Genomic DNA, 21,702 nt, shown 5'->3' with positions numbered 1-21,702 from the left:
CTCTCATAGATTTTAGGAGCTGCTGATTCCCTGACCATGAGCTGATCTTGATTTGATTCTCACTAATGTACATGTCATTAAAATCATACGCCGTCTGCTATATCCACCATTACAGCTGCTAAAAAATATTTTAACATAAATAAACAATGTATGACACCTTTAAAGTCCCAGTGAACGGGAAGTTGCGATTGTTTTTACTTCTGTACTTTAAGGCATTTCTGACTGAAATGGAATTTTGAATGAGAAAAATAGTGGACGTAGCTTTCATCTTTCACTGTAATTTGATTGGATGTATAAAAACAACCGTTGTATTCTGAAATGGAACTGGCAGCTGACTGACAGCTGAAGGGGAGGAGTTAATGGAGTAATGTCTAAGATCTAGTTACTTCTAGATACTTCTTCTAAGATAGAAAGTCATTTCAGGAAAATTAACTAAAGATTATGAGGACAAACAAACTTTAATAAGAGAATGACCCACATTGATAAACTGTTTACTATACACACTGAAATATTTCATAAAAAAATTGACATTGACTTGATTTTCACTGGGACTTTAATGAAGGCGATAGAAACGACTCTTCATAATGAAGGATCAAGTTTTGATTCCCAAACAAACCATTTACTAAAAACTAATAAGAACCATTTCTTTCTTCATTTTTATAATCAAAATGTCTTTGTACACTTCAGAAAAACCTTTTGTGAAACAGAAACCTTCCTTTGGATGTTCTTTATGGAGCCATGCAGCCAAAAATGGTCGCTCTCTGGCACTTTTTTTCTTGAATTTTTCGCTTATTTGTCAGGATAAAGGTGAATGTAAGATGTCAAAGAGTTGACGTACACAGTGTTGATCAGAAGATTCCAGATGCAGCCCTCAAACGGCACGTTGGCCCTCTGTAGAGCTGATCCCACATCAGATGGAACTCCACCGATGAACAGACGATGAATGTTGACCGGATGATCATTGAGCAACGTCTGCTGTATCACAGGCTCTTCATCCACCTGGACAGAGAAAGATCTACACAAACACATGTCTTCTGTCAGACTAAAGAGTGAAAAAGAGAGTTAGAGAGAGATGGAGCTGAACTTACGTTCTTTGTCTCTGGATGCGCAGTGAATGCTCTACTCCATCATGCAGTATTCCTCGGTCTGGTTTTCTGATGGCTCGGCGAGGATTCTTCATGCCCATGAAGACCAGCACCTCCAGAGCTCCTTTATTCAGATGCACAGACAGGTAGGGCTGACAGACAGACAGACAAAGGAAGTGAATGAAGGTTTGAAGTGACTCGAGGAGATCTCTGTGTGACTTTAACATTGACTTCTCTCTCAAAGTGACTTTAAAACCAGAGAGCGTTTAACATTTGTCTTTAAAGCAACAATAAGCACAGCACACAGCATTGTCACCCACAACAACATGGAGAAAAGCCTTATATCTTGAAAATGTCAAAAGCTTGTTTTCAACAAACGAGAGCCTTTGAGAACCAAAATGTCAATGTGCATATATTCAGAATGGCAGCCCAGTAATATATTGGCAGGGAGCGGCCGAGATCAGTAATCGCACCAACGGCTCTGAGATCACACTCGCCCTCTCTTCCCCTCGCACTGGAATTGAAGAGAGAGATGCAATTGCAGGCTTTTATCTCCGAGCCAACAGCGGCGTTCAGGCAGCGCGCACGCATCTCAGGTGACCCTGACCAAGCTGTAAATTGGAGAAATGAATGAGGAGCGGTGCAGCGAACCCTTGGCCTCCTGAAGCCGCACTCAAGCAAAATGACACCCACTTAATTTACGAGCGATAATGATTTTTAAAAGGTGGCGGTCCAGGACCCTCTCCCGGGAGGGTTATCGCAAATTGGACGCAATCCATCAAAAAGGCGGATTGTAAATCTATTTTTACAAACGGAGTATCATGGGGAGGTTACCGCGGCGACTGCTTACTACAGTCCCACCACATAATTGATGTGCTGCCCCTGAGCTGAGCCGAAGAGAAATAAGAAGAAGACACTACTGACAAAGATGAAGGAAGTCATATTTTAATTAAAATGATCATTGTGCCGGTGGCCTGTTGTCGAGCCAGTAACAAAAAAGATCAACTTTTGTTTGCAGAAGAGCAGAACCTCACCTGTGTAATAAATCTCTTTTATGAGCTATAAGACCCGTGTAACCTTGTGGATTAACTATGATCTTGTACTGAAGGCCACAGCTCCCTAGACTTCTGCAATTTACCCATAATCACCTCACTACACTGAACCATACTGCACAGATAATATACCCGTGGCTGTATATTATAGTATACGTGGCAACCCAGACATCATGTGTGCGACATCAATAGGCATTAAATGCATCTATGTGCAGTACATTAACTGCAGCAGTGTTGCGTTAACAAAGTTGGTGTGTTGTGCATCAAATGCGGATGTGCATGGTGCATTAACTGGATTGTGTGTGGTTGTGTGTGTGTGTGTGTGCGGGGTGCATCAGCAGGATTTGTGTGCTGTGCATTAAAAGCATCTGTGCAGGGCGCATCAACTGCATTTGTGTGTGCGCGCGCGTGTGCACAGTGCATTAAATGTGGCTGTGGAGTGTGCATTAGCTACATTTGTGTATGTATGTTTGTGTATGTATGCAAGGCAAGGCAAGGCAAGGCAAGGCAATTTTATTTATATAGCACATTTCATACACAGTGGCAATTCAAAGTGCTTTACATAGAAGAAATTAAAATAATAAAAAGAAATAAGAGTAATTAAAACAGTTTATAAAAGTAAAATACAGTACAGTACAGACAGTCGGACGAACATTGGCACAGTGCTCATTCATTAAATGCATAGCTAAACAGATGCGTTTTGAGTCTGGATTTGAAAGTGACTATTGTAGGAGCACATCTGATCTCCTCTGGAAGCTGGTTCCAGCTGCGGCTGGCATAATAGCTAAAAGCAGATTCGCCATGCTTTGAGTGAACCCTTGGTATTTCTAGCTGATATGATCCTAGTGATCTGAGTGATCTGTTGGGTTTATATTCATTGAGCATATCTGCAATGTATTGAGGTCCTAGGCCATTGAATGATTTATATACCAGTAATAATACTTTAAAATCAATCCTAAATTTAACTGGGAGCCAGTGTAAAGACCTGAGGACTGGTGTGATATGTTCATATTTTCTAGTTCTGCTCAGAATCCTGGCGGCAGCGTTCTGTATGAGCTGCAACTGTCTAATGGTCTTTTTGGGAAGGCCAGTGAGGAGTCCGTTACAGTAATCCACCCTGCTGGTGATGAAAGCATGAACAAGTTTCTCTAAGTCTTGTCTGGAAACAAAGCATCTAATTCTTGCAATATTTTTCAGATGGTAGTATGCTGATTTGGTTATTGCTTTGACATGACTACTGAAACTAAGGTCTGACTCTAGTGTCACACCAAGATTCCTGACTTGATTTTTAATTGTTTGACCCCTAGAGTGAAGGTATGCGTTCACCTTGAGAACTTCATCTTTGTTTCCAAATGCAATTGCTTCAGTTTTGTCTTTGTTTAATTGAAGAAAGTTTTGACACATCCAATTGTTGACTTCATCGATGCATTGGCACAGGGAGTCAATGGGGCTGTAATCGTTAGGCGATAGAGCTAAGTAGATCTGTGTGTCGTCTGCATAGCTGTGGTAAGCAATTTTGTTCTTTCTCATTATTTGGCTCATTGGGAGCATATACAGGTTGAACAGGATTGGCGCAAGAATTGAGCCTTGAGGGACTCCGCATGTCATGGATGTCCACTCAGACTTATGATCTCCTATACTCACATAATAACCTCTCCCATCTAAGTATGACCTGAACCATTTTAGGACTATCCCAGAAAGCCCCACCCAGTTTTCCAGCCTGTCAAGAAGTATGTTATGATCGACAGTGTCAAATGCAGCACTGAGGTCGAGTAGTATCAGCACTGATAATTTGCCTGAATCAGTATTTAAGCGAATATCGTTTATTATCTTTATGAGCGCTGTCTCTGTGCTGTGATGTGGTCGGAAACCAGATTGAAAATTGTCAAAGTATCCATTCGCGCATAAGAATTTATTCAGCTGATTGAATACAACTTTTTCAATGATCTTGCCTATGAAAGGAAGATTTGAGATCGGTCTATAGCTGCTTAATATGGTCTTATCCAGATTGTTCTTTTTCAGGAGGGGCTTTACAACTGCAGTTTTCAGGGAGAGAGAAGTGAGGCATTTACCACTTCTAGAAGATCTGCTTCTAAGCTGTTTAACACACTTTTGAAAAATGATGTGGGAAGGGTGTCAAGAGAACAGGTTGATGTTTTAAGGTGTTGTACGGTTTCTTCCAAAATTGTGCCATCAATTTCTTTGAAGTCAGACATAGTAACAACTTTCTCAGGTGGTTTGATTATCTGTCTAACCCCAGGGCAACTCAAGGATGTGCTGATCACCTTTCTGATATTATTGATTTTCTCACAGAAGAAAGAGGCAAACTCACTGCACTTGTTGTCTGAGAGCATTTCACTGGGAATCTGGTTTGGCGGGTTTGTCAGTCTCTCTACAGTAGCAAAAAGAGTGCGTGTGTTGTTTAAATTACTGTTTATAATATTTGAGAAGAAAGTCTGTCTAGCTTTGCCTAGTTCCATATTAAAAGCATGTAGGCTGTCTTTGTAGATGTTATAATGGACTACAAGTTTTGTCTTCCGCCATATGCGTTCTGCTTTTCTGCATTGTCTTTTCATATTTTGCACTGCTGTTGAGTTTCTCCAAGGTGCTTTTTGTCTGCCACTCTTCATCCTGACTTTCACAGGAGCAATATCATCAATTACAGTTTTAACTTTTGAGTTAAAGGAATCAAGGAGAAAATCAACAGAGTCTGCAGATATGCTTGGTGTTAAGGATATAGCATTCATAAATAGTACACTAGTGTTCTCATTTAAGCATCTCTTCTTGACAGACACAGACCTAGCTTCAGTGGCAGGAGAGATCAATATATCAAAGAAAATACAGAAATGATCAGACAGTGCTAAATCCTTGATAACAATCGATGAAATGTTTAAACCCTTACTGATAAGTAAATCTAGAGTGTGCCCACGATTGTGTGTGGGTGCATGTACATGCTGAGTAAGATCAAAAGTTTTTAAAACAGTATTGATTTCTTTTGCCATATTGGTTTCTGCATTATCTATGTGGATGTTAAAATCTCCAGCAATGGCAAAACAGTTAAACTCTGAGGTAATTGGCGATAACAGTTCTGAAAAGTCCTCAGCAAAGGCTGGAGAGTATTTTGGAGGCCTGTAAATAATGATAAGTAAAATGCGTGGAGCACCTTTTAACACAATGCGTCTGTGCAGGGTGCATTATGTGTGTGGTGCCCGGCTGTGCCGGGTGTAGCAGTCGGATTTATGTGCTGTAAGTAAAATGTGTCTGTGCAGGGTGCAGTTATCGCATTTGTGTGCTGTGCGATAAATGTGGCTGTGCATGGTGCATTAGCTGCAGTTGTGTGCTGTGTGTTAAATGCGGCTGTGTGGGGGTGCATTAGCTGCATTTATGATGTTTTATTAACAAAGTTCGGGAGGAGCACGTGCAAATAATTAAGCAGCTGCACGGCATCAGAAATCACGCAGCTGCCCGGCATTAGCAATCACATCACTTATCCTTCCAAACCAGAACGAGCTCTATAAATCGTGAAACCGCCTTACCTCCTCCATTCATAGATTTTGCAGCATCCCACCTCCACCCCGACTCCTCACCATAAAAAACTATTTTCTACCCAAAAGGGGGGGAAAGCGCTCGGGGCACGGGCAAACAGAGACCAGAGCCCTCGCCCCGAACAAAGGGGGAGCGCTCCGGGGTCGGGAGAGAATGCCGACCCCGGAGCCCTCTCCCCGGACAGCACGCCAAATACGCATACTAAATTCTCAGCGTATCCACGCTGCCCCCCCTTTAATTATTTGCTAAGGAGAACTCGTGAAGTGTGCTGTGTGTTAAATGCGATTGTGCGGGGTGCATTAGCTGCATTTGTGTGCAATGCATTAAATGCGGCTGTGCGTGGTGCATTAGCTGGATTTGTGTGTGGTGCACTAACTGCATCTACAACTCTGCTGAAAAATGAAAATTCTGCCATGAATTCTTTGATAAGTTTCTGGAGCTTTCTGACTCCTGTCTATAGACAGCAACAACCGACATTCTGCGCTTTGAAAGAGAAATGAAACCCAGCCCGGAGAACATTCACAGATGCAAGTGTTGCATTACTTACTTATCAATCATATTTCAACAACATAGTCTGCACACTGTATGAACTGAAAAACACAGAACCACCCGCAGTCTGTTCACTTACACTGTACTAAATTTGTTTTCATCTGATTAGTTGAAAGTTGAAGGTCCAGGACTAAAATGCAAAGGTTTTCATTTCCCTGGGAGTTGAATGTATGAAGGTTTAGAAACAGATTTTGTGCTGACGGTCAAAATTCTATCTATGCTACACTTCCAACTGAGAACGTCCCATCTGCATTTGTTTGATATAAAAGCTAGTCATTGAGATTGTGCTGACATATAGGGGTCTGGTGACAGGATCGTTGTGTGTGTGTTTTGTAGAACAGAATGTTAAAGGATGTCAAGGTGTTTAGTGTGCACACCTCTCCCGTCTGTCTGCGGGACCTGCGGGGAATGTGGACAGGGGTCAGGATCTGGGTCATGGACGTCACGCCTCCTCTTCCGAACAGAATAGTGCCATTGTCTTTCTTTGTGCTGAAGGACAGAGTGATTTCTGAGCCCACGTCAAACGTCATGGGCTTTAGCTCCATGTAGCCGGGCCGGGGGAAGCTCACAGTGTGAAGATTCTGAAAGAGAGAGAGAGGTATATACATTATATCAAAAAACAGAAGTGGTGAAGACAACACAAAGAGTTTGTAGATGAACAACGGCGTACATGTTATACTATTGCTTTGATTGTTTGTAGTCTGAGCGCCGTCTCAGCTCTAAATGATTATGGAGGATATCAGCAGGTCTCATTCTTTCCTTCTTATCTCTTCATCTGTGTTTTTTTGTTTGCTTTGTTTTCCTGATAGAAAAGAGAGAGTCTCACCTCAATCGAGCATCCTTTCATCAGTCCCGTGTAATCCGAGCTGCTCAGAAGATTGTATGGAATTCTGGAAACTTCGATGTCTTTCATACAGCCGGAGAATCCCTTCTGAAGCACCTCTGACCTAAAGAAGCACATCAGAAGATAATACAGTAACATCTCGGTTCATCTGAGACACACAAACACATCCTGTTCTGAAGAACTGCTGCTTTTCTGACTCGTTGTCATGGCTAGACTTCAATTTACGTCAGATCCACAGCTCATGATTTACTGACTTTAAACATCCACACCTGTACTTCCCAGCTTTGGGTAAACCTCCAAAATACATCCTCTCATCCTCCCTCAGGTTGAGTCCTGTAGCGCCTCCTGTAGAATTCAAGTCCAAGTGCTCGTCTTCATTTGTCTCAATGTTCACTATGGTGATCCTTGCTAAGGGAAAGAGACGCTGTGATCGCAGAAGAACCGACTGAACCGTGTTGATGGATGTTTAGAGTTTTTTGTGTGTGTGTACCTTCTTTCTTCGTGCGGGACATGGTGACGGATTTCCACTTCCCATCATTATGACGTCTGTTGCTGGTGACAGAGGCGGTGCCTGAACCCAGATCATAGCTCACTTTCACCCGCCCGTCAGTCACTTGCACGCTCATGAAGTCTTTCTGCTCACAAAGACAAACACACTCAAACATCTGCATCTTCACATGAAATGTGATACACGCCTCCTCACCTGTCAACACGCAACTTAAGCAAGCATATGAAGCGTGTTTTAGAAAAACGTGGATGGAAAAATCTGATCAGAAGCACAAGCTTTAAGAAAACTCATCACACATCTGAAGTGAAATGAAAGGATGGAATTAAAGTGTATTGCTTTTATGTGTGTGTGTGTGTTCATACCATGTCCTTAGTGGCAAAGTACATGATGACAGCGTCTGTGGAGAAGGTGCGGAACTTGAACATCACTGTGGAAATGTTGGGATTCCATCTGCTGGGACGACTGACAGCTGCGTATCCCTCACCATCAAACTGAACCGTACCTTCAGTGTCTGCAGGCTGTGGACTACACACACACATACAAACGGATGCACAAACACACGCACACAAACACATGCACGCAAACGCACACACAAACACACGCACACAAACACATGCACGCAAACGCACACACAAACACACGCACACAAACAAACGCGCACAAACACATGCACGCAAACACACACGCACACAAACACATGCACGCAAACGCACACACAAACACATGTACACAAACAAACGCGCACAAACACATGCACGCAAACACACACGCACACACAAACACAAAAACAAATAAACGCACACAAACACATGCACGCAAACACACAAACACAAAAACAAACGCACAGAAACACATGCACGCAAACGCACACACAAACACATGCACACAAACACATGCACGCAAACACATGCACGCAAACACATGCACGTAAACACACACACACAAACAAACACACACATGCACGCAAACACACACACACACACAAACAAACGCACACAAACACATGCACGCAAACACACACGCACACAATCGCACGCATAAACAAATGCACACATGCACGCAAACACACACGCACAGACACACAAACGGACGCATAAACAAATGCACGCAAACACACACATGCACAGACACACATACACAAACGCACACAGAAACACACGCACGCAAACACACAGAAACACACACACACATAAACAGATGTTGAAAGACAAGAGAATGACTCTACTCCTCATGATGTACAACAATTATGTCATCGTCTCTTATTGAACACCATCAGCAAGTGAAGTTGTTGTGACATTATGAGGTATTTGTTGGATGTTTGGATTAAGAGTGTGTGTCTGTCCTCACCTGACCACACAACCAGCACAATCTCCATCTCTCTCTTTGTAATTCCATAGACCGATGGGTTTCCCGTCCAGAGATGTTTCCCCCATACAGCCTGAAAATGTGGTGCTCTTCACAGCATCTGCCTTCTGCGATCATCATCATCATCATCACTTGTGACATCATTTCTATATAAGTGCTGCAGGTTGCTTGGCAACCACAAACCACAGCTAAATCATCACAGCTAAAGTATCAATATATGTTCATAGTAATCAAAGAAATGATTAACTGGTGATTGTTATATCAGTGTTACTCTCACAACAGCAGTAAGTCAGGTGTGTGTGTGTACACTACACATATTTGAGAGCCTGAAGCTCTTACACTTTAATCACATTACACTGAAAAATCTTAGCTTTAATAAACATGTTCTGTCTTGTTTTCTATTAAAAATAGAACCTTCTTAAAACAAGACAAATTTCATGGAGAAGTCCAAATGTCCCTAAGATATTGAGATTTGGTAACAGAGGATATATTTCACAGAATTGAATTGATTAGATTTAGTTTTCTTTAATAAACAATGAGGCAAGAAATATCTTACTCTGCTCAGTAAAAACAAGAGGTAATATTTCTTACACAGTTTATAACATATTTCCTGGAGAAGAAGATAAAGGTCTCAAACCTTCACAGAGTCCAGCATTCCTCCAACAAACAGATAAGCGTTCTGATCCACATCCAGAACAGTGTAACTCTCAGGAGATCTGGAGCTCGTGTGAACGGCCGTCATGCTCGTCCTCGAACCCTCCAGAGCTTTAACTGAGATACTGCCGTTCAGACCCAGACTGAAACACAACATACAGTATACAGTACAGGACATTAATACATGACTCCTGTAGATATACACTACACACTTTTATTGTGTCTGTCATGATTCAACATTGAGCTTCATCAAAATATGACCATTAATCCCATCCAGAATAAAGTTTGAGTTTACATAATATAAGTCTGTGTACTGAGCATATTCATTTACTATTTATATACACATACATGTATACATATTTAGGAAATATTCACACATACTTATTTATATTGGCCAACAATTCAAATTATATATAAATGCTAATTCTTTTTTATATTGAACATTTTTCTTAAATATATGAAGATGACTTTTAATTAATCATGTTATTGTGTTTTTATTGTGTTAGTTAGCAGTATCTGTTGAGTTATTATGGCTTAATTCAGAACAAACCAACTGCAGTTTCATTGATATTGCGATAAAATATGCACAATAAAAAAACATGATTTTTAAAAAACTTTAAAAACAGAGTTAACTCATTTTGGAACCAAGCTTTTCATATGTATGTGTATAAACACAAAACTAATATGCACAGAGATAAACAAACTCTACAAACTAACTGACAAACAAACTCTGTCAGAAATGAGACTATATGTAAGTGATAATTTACAGACAGCCGGTTGTTATCACAGAAATAATCTCCTTATTTTAAGGGGTTTATTTCACAATAACAGCCGGCTGCTTGTACATTATCTCGCTTATCACACAGCTACTTGCCACATGAGAAAGCAACAAGAAATGAATGTGAATTTGAAATATTTGATCAACTCATTTTTACTGAATGCAGACCTTCTGTGAAGAAAAGCCGTTAAGTTTCGGTTTAAAAGTTCAATCGTCACGAACAGGCAATTTGGTTTAATCATGTGTAAATATAATGTCATATATGTTATTAAAAGACATACTTATAATACATTTTTGTCTAATATTAAACTCGTCCTATCAAAATGATTTGCCTCATCCGGGTAACAGGGTGTAATTAGTTTTGAGAGGTCGTTTTTTTAAAAGAACAACCCTTGGAATGTCGCGACTGGCCAATCAGAATCAAGCATTGAAATGAGCCGTGTAATAAGAAAGCAATATTATCCTGTAGATAATATCCTTATTGTGCTGTAGAACTGAAGGCATCAGAAGTCATTAATCAATGACGTGTCTCCTGTGTGTGTGTGGAGTTACCGTGAGGCTTCGATCCGATGCCAGTTTCCATCATTGATGATGAGATGAGGATATTCAACACGACCCACCCCTGATCCAACATCCCACAGAAAATTCACCTTCCCCTTCCTCATCTCCATCGCCAGGAAATCCACCTGCACATATCACACAAACACAAACACACACGTGCACACACACACACACACAGATCAGTTTGCCCAGTAACAGTACTGACAGGTCATGAAATTCATCAGACACACGCGAGTATTAAAAAGTGTTCATGATTTCTTTCTTTCTCTTAGCCAAAGGTAACAGCTGTTTATTAAAAACAATGGAACAGAATCACAATCAGGGGAATTCTGGGTAATTAAAGTGCTGTAATTCATGAACATGTTTAAGAGAATGTGAAGTAAGAGAATGTCATGAAAGGAAGAGTTCAACTTCAAAATGAAAGTTCTGTCATCATTTACTCGCCCTCTTGTCATCTCAAACCTTTATAACTTTCTTTCTTCTGCAGGGCACAAAAGAAGATATTCGCAAAAATGTCGGTAACAGAAAACCCTCGGTCCCCATTGACTCACATTGGTTTTGTGCCCATACAATAGAAGTCAATGGGGACCGAGGGTTTTTGGTTACCCACATTCTTCAAAACATCTTCTTTTGTGTTTTAAAAAGAAGAAAGAAAATCCCACAACAGGGTGAGTAAATGATGACAGAATTTTCCCCTTTGAAAGTGAACTGTTCCTTTAAGAGATACAGACAGAGCCAGCGAGAGAGAGAGAGAGAGAGAGAGAGAGAGAGAGTTTGGCCCACTCACGTATTTGGCCGAGCCGAGGTAGAACAGCAGGTTATCAGCAGCGAGGGTCTTGACGTGAAGAATGATGGTGTTGTATCGGCCTTTCTTGATGTCTGGACGATACGTACGGATACAGTCTCCACTTGATGACACCGACACTTTAATCTAAGAGTGAAAGAATAAAAGCGATTCAGAGAGAGAAAGCAGAGAAATGTTTGGTGTGTTTGGTGTGTTGGACTCACAGAGTTGGCCTGTTTGCGGGCCTGGTTGATGAGGTCTTTGATCTGAGAGATGTTTTTCTTCAGGTTATCCTGAAGCTCCTGAATCGGCTTGATTTTCTCCAACAACCTGTCAGCCTCATTCTCAAGATCTTTCACTTTGGAATCGGCTGAGTGAACTAAAAACACAAAGGTCAACACATGCAATTATAAGAAATGAAAACACGCTTTCTAACCAGCAGAACACAGAATGAAAGATTGTGTGTTGAAACTAAAGAAACACAAAAGACAAACGGCAGATGGAGAAGAAAGTGACGTTTGTGTGTTATATATCTGCGGTTGGCAGCAGAGGAAGCGACAGACATGAAGGTGTTATTTCAAAAGACTAAAATGACAGTTTTCATTGGTAATTAGCGAAAGCGCTCATTAAGATAACAAGCTTAGTGAAGCTTTCAAAGACGGCATTTAATCCTGTCGAGCTTTAGGAAAGACCAGAGAAACCACGGAGCGCTCGCTCAGAATAAAAGCATCATGCTCAAGCCTGCGGGAATATTCAGTCACAGATGAAAGAAGAAAGTCATGGATACATACTTATTGCTGTTGATGTTCACAATCAAACAGGGAGGAAAATATGAAAGAATTGTTATAACGGGAACGTTTGAATGAAGAAGTGAAAGACTGATGCTGTGTTGTGTTTGCTCATCGTACTGTTTCTCTCAGGATCTTTGATGAGGTTGTTGACTTTCTTCACATCATCCTCCAGTTTACTGTAGTTTTTCTTGAAGCCCATCAGATTGAGGTTCATTGTCTTCAGACGGTTCAGGACGTCTACCGCTGTGTCGTTTGCTTCCTTTGCCTTGGCTTTAGTGCCCTGGATCTTCACTGCCAGATCTGAAATGACCCACAAAAACAAAACACGCTTTAAACATCATACAAATGTATGTTTGGGAGCGAATGTCAAAGACATGGACACGTCATATTTCACCCCTGAAATAAAGATGTGTGAGTATCACACACACCATCTCACACACACACACACCGTCTGGGATGGTGTTGAGCTTCTCCATGGTGTCGTTGAGTTGTCTCTGTAAATCTTTCTTCTTTCTGTCGGCTGATTTCAGTCTGAACTGAAGAGCTGCAACATTATCTCCATTTTCTATCAAATAAAGAAAACATCAGAAAGGCCTCCAGCGTCTGGATGACGTTCATTTTTTTGTCTTTATGATGTTGTTTTAACCTTTCACATCATTCTGGAGATCTTTGGCTTCATTCCACAGACGATAACTCTTCTGGACAGAAGCTTTGGCCTGATCTTTCAGAGATCCTCTGGGTCCTGAAGTCTAAAGACCGAAGTTCACAATCATTATAACACACCCAACTCTCTCACTGGACACCTGACTCGCCCCGAGAGAGAGAGACATGAACTCAACAGACAGAAGATCACAATCATTCCTGACTCGAGTCAACAAGATTTTAGTCATAAAGACCTCTTTTTGTCTTGATTCTGTCCCATCTTGTCATGTTTCTCTTGATCTAGTGGCAGGATCCTGACAGAACCTCATGGTTTATGTGGAAAGAGGCATTTTTGTCCCGGTTGGAAATCCACATGCACTCTCCAGGTCTCTTCTCTGTTCCCGCCCTTTCGTCTCATTATTGCTTATTAAGCAGTTCATGCCCTACACCTGTTACCTCTTGATTTCATTGTGTGTTTCATTTGTGGGTGAGTTCCTGTTGATTGTAGTTTAACTACATGTTTAACTTTAGTCCTGTTTAAGTGTACTTAGTCTTAGTCCTGTCCTGTTATTATAGTCCCCTGTTTTGTTATGTTATCCCATCGTGGGTTTTTGTTTTGTCTTTCTGTTATTATTTATTAAAGTCTTGTTAACCCCCTAACCGCTGTCTGCACCTGTGTCCTGTGTCCGTGTCTCACTCCACTACGTTCATGACACTTTTGGTGTAAAAAAACACCTGTCTGTAATTTCTAAAGAGCTGCAGTGCTTTGAGTGATGAAAGGACATGCACACAGATGTTTTGTGACTGATCTTATTGCACATGGATTTGCAGAAGTTTGTTCTTCAGACATAAACTTTACGGGAGGAGAGTTTTAATGAATCACACAACATGATTAACTGGTTTGAGCTAGTCATTGTGCTGGAATCTGCGGATTATTTAACACCCATAAACCCACATCTTAAACCCTGCACTATTTTGTGCTCCTCTTGGTAAACTGTATTGTTCATTATGGAAATGAGATATTGCGTCTGTGTTTTTGTTGTCTGTGACTTGTTAGTAAATCACCTGCAGAAATTCCCATCTGCCCTTTCTGAAATTGCGCACTCATGCTATTTTTCCTTTTTTTAAAAACGCATGTGTGTGTGTGTCTCACCAGCTGTAAAGCTTCATTGATGGTCTTCTTGGCCTCTTTGGCCACTTTCTCAGCCTCATCGATGTAGTTCTTGATGTTGGTGTTGGCGTTGAAGGCAGCGGTTGCATTGAAGGACAAATTCTTTGCATCAGCTAGAATACTGCAGAAATAAAACACATGATTCAGTTCAGTACACACACACACACACGCAAACACACACACACACAGGCAAACACACACACACCCACACATGGAAACACACAAACACACACAATTGTGGACATAAGCACACACAAACATGCACACACACACAAACATACTCACACACACACACACACACTCGTGAACACATACCAACTTACACATACACACACTCGTGGACATACACATAGACACATGCACACCCGTGCATACACAAGCAAACACACACACACAAATACACACACACCTATCGAGCTGCGCGGCAGAGTCATTGAGTTGTGCGGCGTGTTCCTCTGCTCTCATCAGAACATCAGGGACAGTGTCGTCCAGACCTCGACTCAACCGCTCCACCTTAAAGTCCAGTTTATCATGCAGGACACCCAGCTCTCCTGCCATCTCCTCCAGCTCCTGCACATTTCACAACATTCTTCTCATAACATATCATTCCTAACATTTGTGTTGTGTGTGTGTGGTGTGAACAGACCTCTCTGCCGCGGTTGATGCTGTCTGAGAGAGCGTTCGCTTCATCAAGCATCTTCTCCCCATCCTCCAGAGTTCCTTCTGTTTCTTTTTTCTTCTTAGTGACTGCCTCCTTCTTTCCCTGCAGCAGCACATGACACATCATTGACACGGAGCTCACCGACACCAGTTTCTATACTGTGTGTGTGTGTACCTGCAGGCTGTCCAGGTTTTGCTGGTTGTTAACAGACAGATTTTCAGCTTCTCTGGTTCTACTGTGAGCTTCCTTCAGAAGATCTTGAGCTTCATCCAGTTTTTGTCTGTGATCGCTCATCTTACTGCTGACCTCCTTCTTCAGGTCCTCTGTGGTCTGGTGTGGATCTCCAAACAAACGCTTCACTTTAGCCAAAAGACCCTGTGCGGCCCTACAGACAGAGAGAGAGAGAGAGAGAGAGAGAGACTGAACACATCTCACAGCAGCACACAGTGAACACTTTTCTGTATTTTTTTAGTGGAAGCAAGTGTGCCAGGTCTCTAACAACAAGTAAAAATGCTTCTTATTTGCATTTTAAGCAAGAAATATACACTCACCTAAAGGATTATTAGGAACACCTGTTAAATTTCTCATAAATATAATTATGGTGGTGGTGTAATGGTGTGGAGGATGTTTTCTTGGCACACTTTAGGCCCCTTAGTGCAAATTGGGCATCGTTTAAATGCCACGGCCTATCTGAGCATTGTTTCTGACCATGTCCATCCCTTTATGACCACCATGTACTCATCCTCTGATGGCTACTTCCAGCAGGATAATGCACCATGTCACAAAGCTCCAATCATTTCAAATTGGTTTCTTGAACATGACAATGAGTTCACTGTACTAAAATGTCCCCACAGTCACCAGATCTCAACCCAATAGAGCATCTTTGGGATGTGGTGGAACGGGAGCTTCGTGCATCCTACAAATCTCCATCAACTGCAAGATGCTATCCTATCAATATGGGACAACATTTCTAAAGAATGCTTTCAGCACCTTGTTGAATCAATGCCACGTAGAATTAAGGCAGTTCTGAAGGCCAAAGGGGGTCAAACACAGTATTAGTATGGTGTTCCTAATAATCCTTTAGGTGAGTGTATGTTTCATATATATTGCCAACATAACAATTCAGATGAAGTGTTGAGTTTTTTTTGTTTATTTCATTTATATTGGTTACACAACATGTATTTTTGTGCAGCTGCAGATGTAGAAATAAACTTGAAGTGAATGTTTTAAATAAAGTCATTGGATCTCATGTGAATATGTCTAGATTTAAAGTGTTGAGGACTGAATGAATGATTGTCACACATGTCTGATGCGTGTCTGAGGCGTGTCTGAGGCGTGTCTGATGCGCATATGATGCGTGATAAATGATTGTCACGTGTGTCTGATGTGTGTCTGAGGTGTGTCTGATGCGTGTCTAATGCGTGTCTGAGGTGTGTCTGATGCGTGTCTGAGGCGTGTCTGATGCGCGTATAATGCGTGATGAATGAATGTCACACGTGTCTGATGTGTGTCTGATGCATGTCGGATGCATGTCAGATGCGTGTCAGATGCGTATCAGATGCGTGTCTGATGCGTGTCTGATGCATGTCTGATGCGTGTCTGGTGTGTGTCTGAGGCTTGTTTGACCCGTGTCTGATGTGTGTCTAAATGGATGCGTGTCTGATTTAACTGATCTCCAGCACAAACTGTGAATGCATCATCAGACTTTCCCTCCTTCCGCCTCTAGATGTCTCTCTTCATTCTGTCATCTCCTTCTATACTGAAGAATCCATTACAGAAGTCATTTCATTAGCCTGGAATAATACCATCACCACCCCCCGAAACCACTACCTCAGGCAACTTATAATTAGTTCATTAAGATTTTACATAAGAAACACAAACTTCCTCCATTTGAGCTGAGACCCACTCAACCACATAATACATCACCAAAACATTTTTTAAACCTGCAGCGACTCAAACATTCTCTTTGCTGCTAGTTTATTCTCTTGTGGTTCTCTGTGGTGTTTAAACACACATGTACAGTATTTGAACACCATCTTCTAAATTACAGCTTCATGAAATCTGAATAAAACTCCAGTCTGAAAAAAACCTGCACCTCCCTTTAATATTCCTCCATGATTGTTCAACATGCACACACACATGTGTTGTACAGATGGCCGTGTTCTATAGACGTGTCGTTTAATAATGAAACTCCTTGCAACATTGAGCCATTGATGAATGGAAAGACATGTGGGGTTGTGTGCTTGTGTTTTACCTTTCTTCCTCCTCAGCTATGCGTTTCTTGCCGGAGAGCTGACGTTTGCGTAGTTCTGTCAGCATGGCTTGAATTTCATCGTTCATCTCATTGACGCTCTTCTCTGGAGCTCCGTTCCTCAAGCCAAGGGTCGAGTTCAGTTCTCGGGCTTTGTCCCGTAAAGCTGACAACACACAACATAAAATCTATTTCTAATGCTTTCATAAACACTACAGATGAATATAGTGATCACTGATTAACAATCATCCAAAAATATTTCTTTTTTCATTTCTTTTTTTAAACTCAGATTGGTCTGAAACACCCGCTGCTCCGTCTCTCTCATTACTCTGTCATTGGTGTGAGCTCCTGTCATTTCACTCGGTGGAGTTAATGCTCTCTCATCACATTCAATTAGACTCGGAGATAAAAAACCAATCAGTTAAAGCAAGAGCAAAATAAATCAGAGAGCAACCTGCTCACGCACTCTGATTTGAATAAAAATCATTAAATTGAGATGAAAATGAGCGATAATTACATGCATTTCTCCAAACATAAACATTTGACTAAATGGAGCGGAGAATATACCTGCCAACTGACTCAAGCTGGAAATAATTTCCTTGTGAATTTCAAAAGCAACAGAGGTCTTTAGGGTGGACAGAATCATTTGATTTCTATTCGTTGCATGTAAGAGAAGATGAGACAGTTTACTGGAGCACAGAGCTCACACACAGAATGAATAATAAATCGTTTCCACACTCACTGATGTTTGCTTTACATTTCTCTTGTCAGATCTACTTCACACTCTCCCACCCCTCGCCTCCACATCACTCGACTCACAACTCCACATCACCCGACCCACGCTTCCACATCACCCGACTCACGCCTCCACATCACCCACCCCTCGCCTCCACATCACCCACCCCTCGCCTCCACATCACCCACCCCTCGCCTCCACATCACCCACCCCTCGCCTCCACATCACCCACCCCTCGCCTCCACATCACCCACCCCTCGCGTCAACATCACCGGACCCACGCCTCCACATCACCCAATTCACACCTCCACATCACCCACCCCTCGCCTCCACATCACCCAATTCACACCTCCACATCACCTGACTCACGCCTCCACATCACCCGATTCACACCTCCACATCACCTGACTCACGCCTCCACATCACCTGACTCACGCCTCCACATCACCCACCCCTCGCCTCCACATCACTCGTCTCACAACTCCACATCACCCAATTCACACCTCCACATCACCCACCCCTCGCCTCCACATCACCCAATTCACACCTCCACATCACCTGACTCACGCCTCCACATCACCCGATTCACACCTCCACATCACCTGACTCACGCCTCCACATCACCTGACTCACGCCTCCACATCACCCACCCCTCGCCTCCACATCACTCGTCTCACAACTCCACATCACCCGACCCACGCTTCCACATCACCCGACTCACGCCTCCACATCACCCTCCACATCACCCACCCCTCGCCTCCACATCACCCTCCACATCACCCACCCCTCGCCTCCACATCACCCACCCCTCGCCTCCACATCACCCACCCCTCGCCTCCACATCACCCACCCCTCGCCTCCACATCAGCCACCCCTCGGCTCCACATTACCAACCCCTCGCCTCCACATCACACACCCCTCGCCTCCACATCACCCACCCCTCGCCTCCACATCACCGGACCCACGCCTCCACATCACCCAATTCACACCTCCACATCACCTGACTCACGCCTCCACATCACCTGACTCACGCCTCCACATCACCCGACCCACGCTTCCACATCACCCACCCCTCGCCTCCACATCACCCGACTCACGCCTACACATCACCCACCCCTCGCCTCCACATCACCCGACTCACGCCTACACATCACCCACCCCTCGCCTCCACATCACCCGATTCACACATCCACATCACCTGACTCACGCCTCCACATCACCTGACTCATGCCTCCACATCACCCACCCCTCGCCTCCACATCACCTGACTCACGCCTCCACATCACCTGATTCACGCCTCCACATCACCTGACTCACGCCTACACATCACCTGACTCACGCCTCCACATCACCTGACTCATGCCTCCACATCACCTGACTCATGGCTCCACATCACCTGACTCACGCCTCCACATCACCGGACCCATGCCTCCACATCACCCGATTCACGCCTCCACATCACCCGACCCACACCTCCACATCACCCAACTCACGCCTCCACCAACCCTAACCCAGCTACTCAACCCTTGCCTCCGTGTCGCCCGACTCTTGCCCCACTTCTCAACCCTTTCCTCCACGTTTCCCGACTCTCGCTCGACTATCGCCCCCGCTACTCGCCTCGGCTTCGCTCGACTGTCGCCCCCGCTACTCGCCTCCGCTTCGCTCGACTCTCGCCCGCGCTACTCGCGCCCGCTACTTGCACGTCGCCTCTGCGTGACCTGCCTCTTGCCCCTACTACTCGACCCTCACCTCCTCGGACCCGACTCTTGCCCCTACTACTCGACCCACGCATATGCGTCGCCAAACACGCCTTAGCTTCCCGAAACACACCTATGGGTCGCCCAAACCTCAACCATGCATTGCTCGACCCTAAACACACGTCTCAATATCGCCCGACCCTCACCCCTGTTACTTGACCTTCACCCATACTTAGCCTGACCCCTGCCACCGCTTCATCTGATCACCCCTCTACTTTACCTGACCCTCACCCTCATCTTAACCTCCCCTCTCCTAACCTTCTACTCAACCATTGTTCATATCAACATCATTCAGTTTTTTTTGGTCTAGAGTAAACTGGAAATATAAGAGATGAAGGTCTTGTTACCTTCAGCAGACAGAAGTGTGTTCCTTACGAAGAGCTCCAAGTCTTCTGCAGCTTTACGACTCCTCTCTGCATCAGCTGCTGTTTGCTCACCATCAGCAGATACTTTAATTGCCTGCGTGTGTTTAGAAAACAACCTATAAAAATCTTCAAGTGTTTTTATACAGACCAGAGCTGTGCTGTACATGCACTGTGATAACATTTCACCTTCACTTTTTTAGACATGAACAAAATCCCACAAGCCAAACTGACCTCTGCAGCAGGCAGAGCATAAAAGACAACAATAAACCATAGATCTCGGGGGCCAACATGAATCGAAACATGAAATAAATAAAAGCATTTCCAGTTTCCAGGCAAGAGTATTGATAAGGTCAAGGTTACATGAATTAAAAAGGACCGAAGAAGCCAGTAGACGTCTTTCTATTTAACTGCCTCTTGAACTTTTTTTATGTGAAAAGGCTTCTTCTCAAGCTTTTCAATCTGCATTCATCAAGTTTATCAAGGATTTCTATTGAGAAGACGGTGAAAAGTTCCCTTCGAAAATGAGCAGAAACGATGTGGTACTTCAACAACAAACAACTTAATGTTCTGGCCTTCTATCATGTTCATAAACAAACCAACAAGGTCAGCAGCAGAGAACTCGCACACGTTAAATCAAACGAAACAAAAAGAAGAGAGCAGATTGACAAAGTCTGATTAAAAAACGATGTCTGTATTGTTTGTGGGATATGTTGAGGGAGAGTCAGGAGTGGGAGTGAAGAGTTTGTAGAGTCAGTTGTGTTTGTATGTGTTTTTTCTCACTCGGTTGAGCAGCTCATTCATTTCGGTCACCAGGCTGTTGAGGTTACTGTCGGCCAGCTGCATCAGTCTCTCCGGCGCCCTCTGTGGTGAAAGCATGTGCTGCACAACATACAAAGAAAGACAAACTTGTACGTATGACTGACGGGTGGAGAAGTGTCGCCGTGGAAACAAGAGTGACAGACCATATGGTTTGCTGTCTACATGGTGATATGAGTGAATTCTGAATCATTAGATGAACAATTTCAGAAGAGCAAAACAACACAAATATAGATGCAAGCTGGCAGTAGATGTTTGACATGATTATAACTTAAAAAATAAATCTGTGCTATTAACTCATGGTGTACATGCAGAGTTACCTTATGCACATGAGGAAAACATGAATTTTTGTGTTATATATAGAATATGACATTAAAAACAAGTTCAAACTTGTTGTAATTGTTTACAGTTACTCAACAGTGAACAGGATTGAATATAATAGAGAATTTTGCTCTGAACCGAGGGATTTATAAACTGTGGGGATCATGTGGGTTGGTTGTCCCAGTGCATTAAAAACACAGTTTATTCCAATGAACTAGTAACAGTGACACTCGTTATGACATTGAGAATACGGCATGCAGTTGCCTCACAGAACCATTGGAAAACATACTTCAATGTAAATCTAATCAACATGAATAATCACATTACACTATTAAAGGGAATAACATCAACAATATTGGGTTTCCATAAGCGTTCAGTCCTGCCATAAAATATCTGAATAGTGCAATTAAACTTATTTATACATGACAAGAAAGCTCAAACACTACGCTCTACTGAAAGGGAACA

At 42.9% G+C, this 21,702-nt stretch overlaps 1 protein-coding gene across 1 annotated transcript in view; it reads right to left on the bottom strand.

Annotated features, from left to right (window-relative positions):
* lama2 (laminin, alpha 2) overlaps positions 1–21,702 on the bottom strand; it is a 194,595-nt gene that overhangs the window by 7,931 nt on the left and 164,962 nt on the right. The window contains 22 exon segments of the mRNA XM_056763746.1: positions 839–1,015; positions 1,089–1,237; positions 6,610–6,813; positions 7,059–7,179; positions 7,346–7,484; positions 7,567–7,711; positions 7,947–8,109; positions 8,932–9,056; positions 9,587–9,746; positions 10,934–11,067; positions 11,730–11,873; positions 11,951–12,105; positions 12,635–12,817; positions 12,966–13,082; positions 13,164–13,266; positions 14,313–14,451; positions 14,740–14,900; positions 14,977–15,093; positions 15,166–15,376; positions 17,246–17,408; positions 20,083–20,194; positions 20,881–20,979. Coding sequence (XP_056619724.1) covers positions 839–1,015; positions 1,089–1,237; positions 6,610–6,813; positions 7,059–7,179; positions 7,346–7,484; positions 7,567–7,711; positions 7,947–8,109; positions 8,932–9,056; positions 9,587–9,746; positions 10,934–11,067; positions 11,730–11,873; positions 11,951–12,105; positions 12,635–12,817; positions 12,966–13,082; positions 13,164–13,266; positions 14,313–14,451; positions 14,740–14,900; positions 14,977–15,093; positions 15,166–15,376; positions 17,246–17,408; positions 20,083–20,194; positions 20,881–20,979 — 3,221 coding nt within the window.

The sequence above is a fragment of the Triplophysa dalaica genome, chromosome 13 (assembly GCF_015846415.1).
Source record: "Triplophysa dalaica isolate WHDGS20190420 chromosome 13, ASM1584641v1, whole genome shotgun sequence".
Taxonomy (NCBI): Eukaryota; Metazoa; Chordata; class Actinopteri; order Cypriniformes; family Nemacheilidae; genus Triplophysa; species Triplophysa dalaica.
Note: the sequence above shows the minus strand (reverse complement) of the source record. Positions and strands in the feature narration are given on the sequence as shown.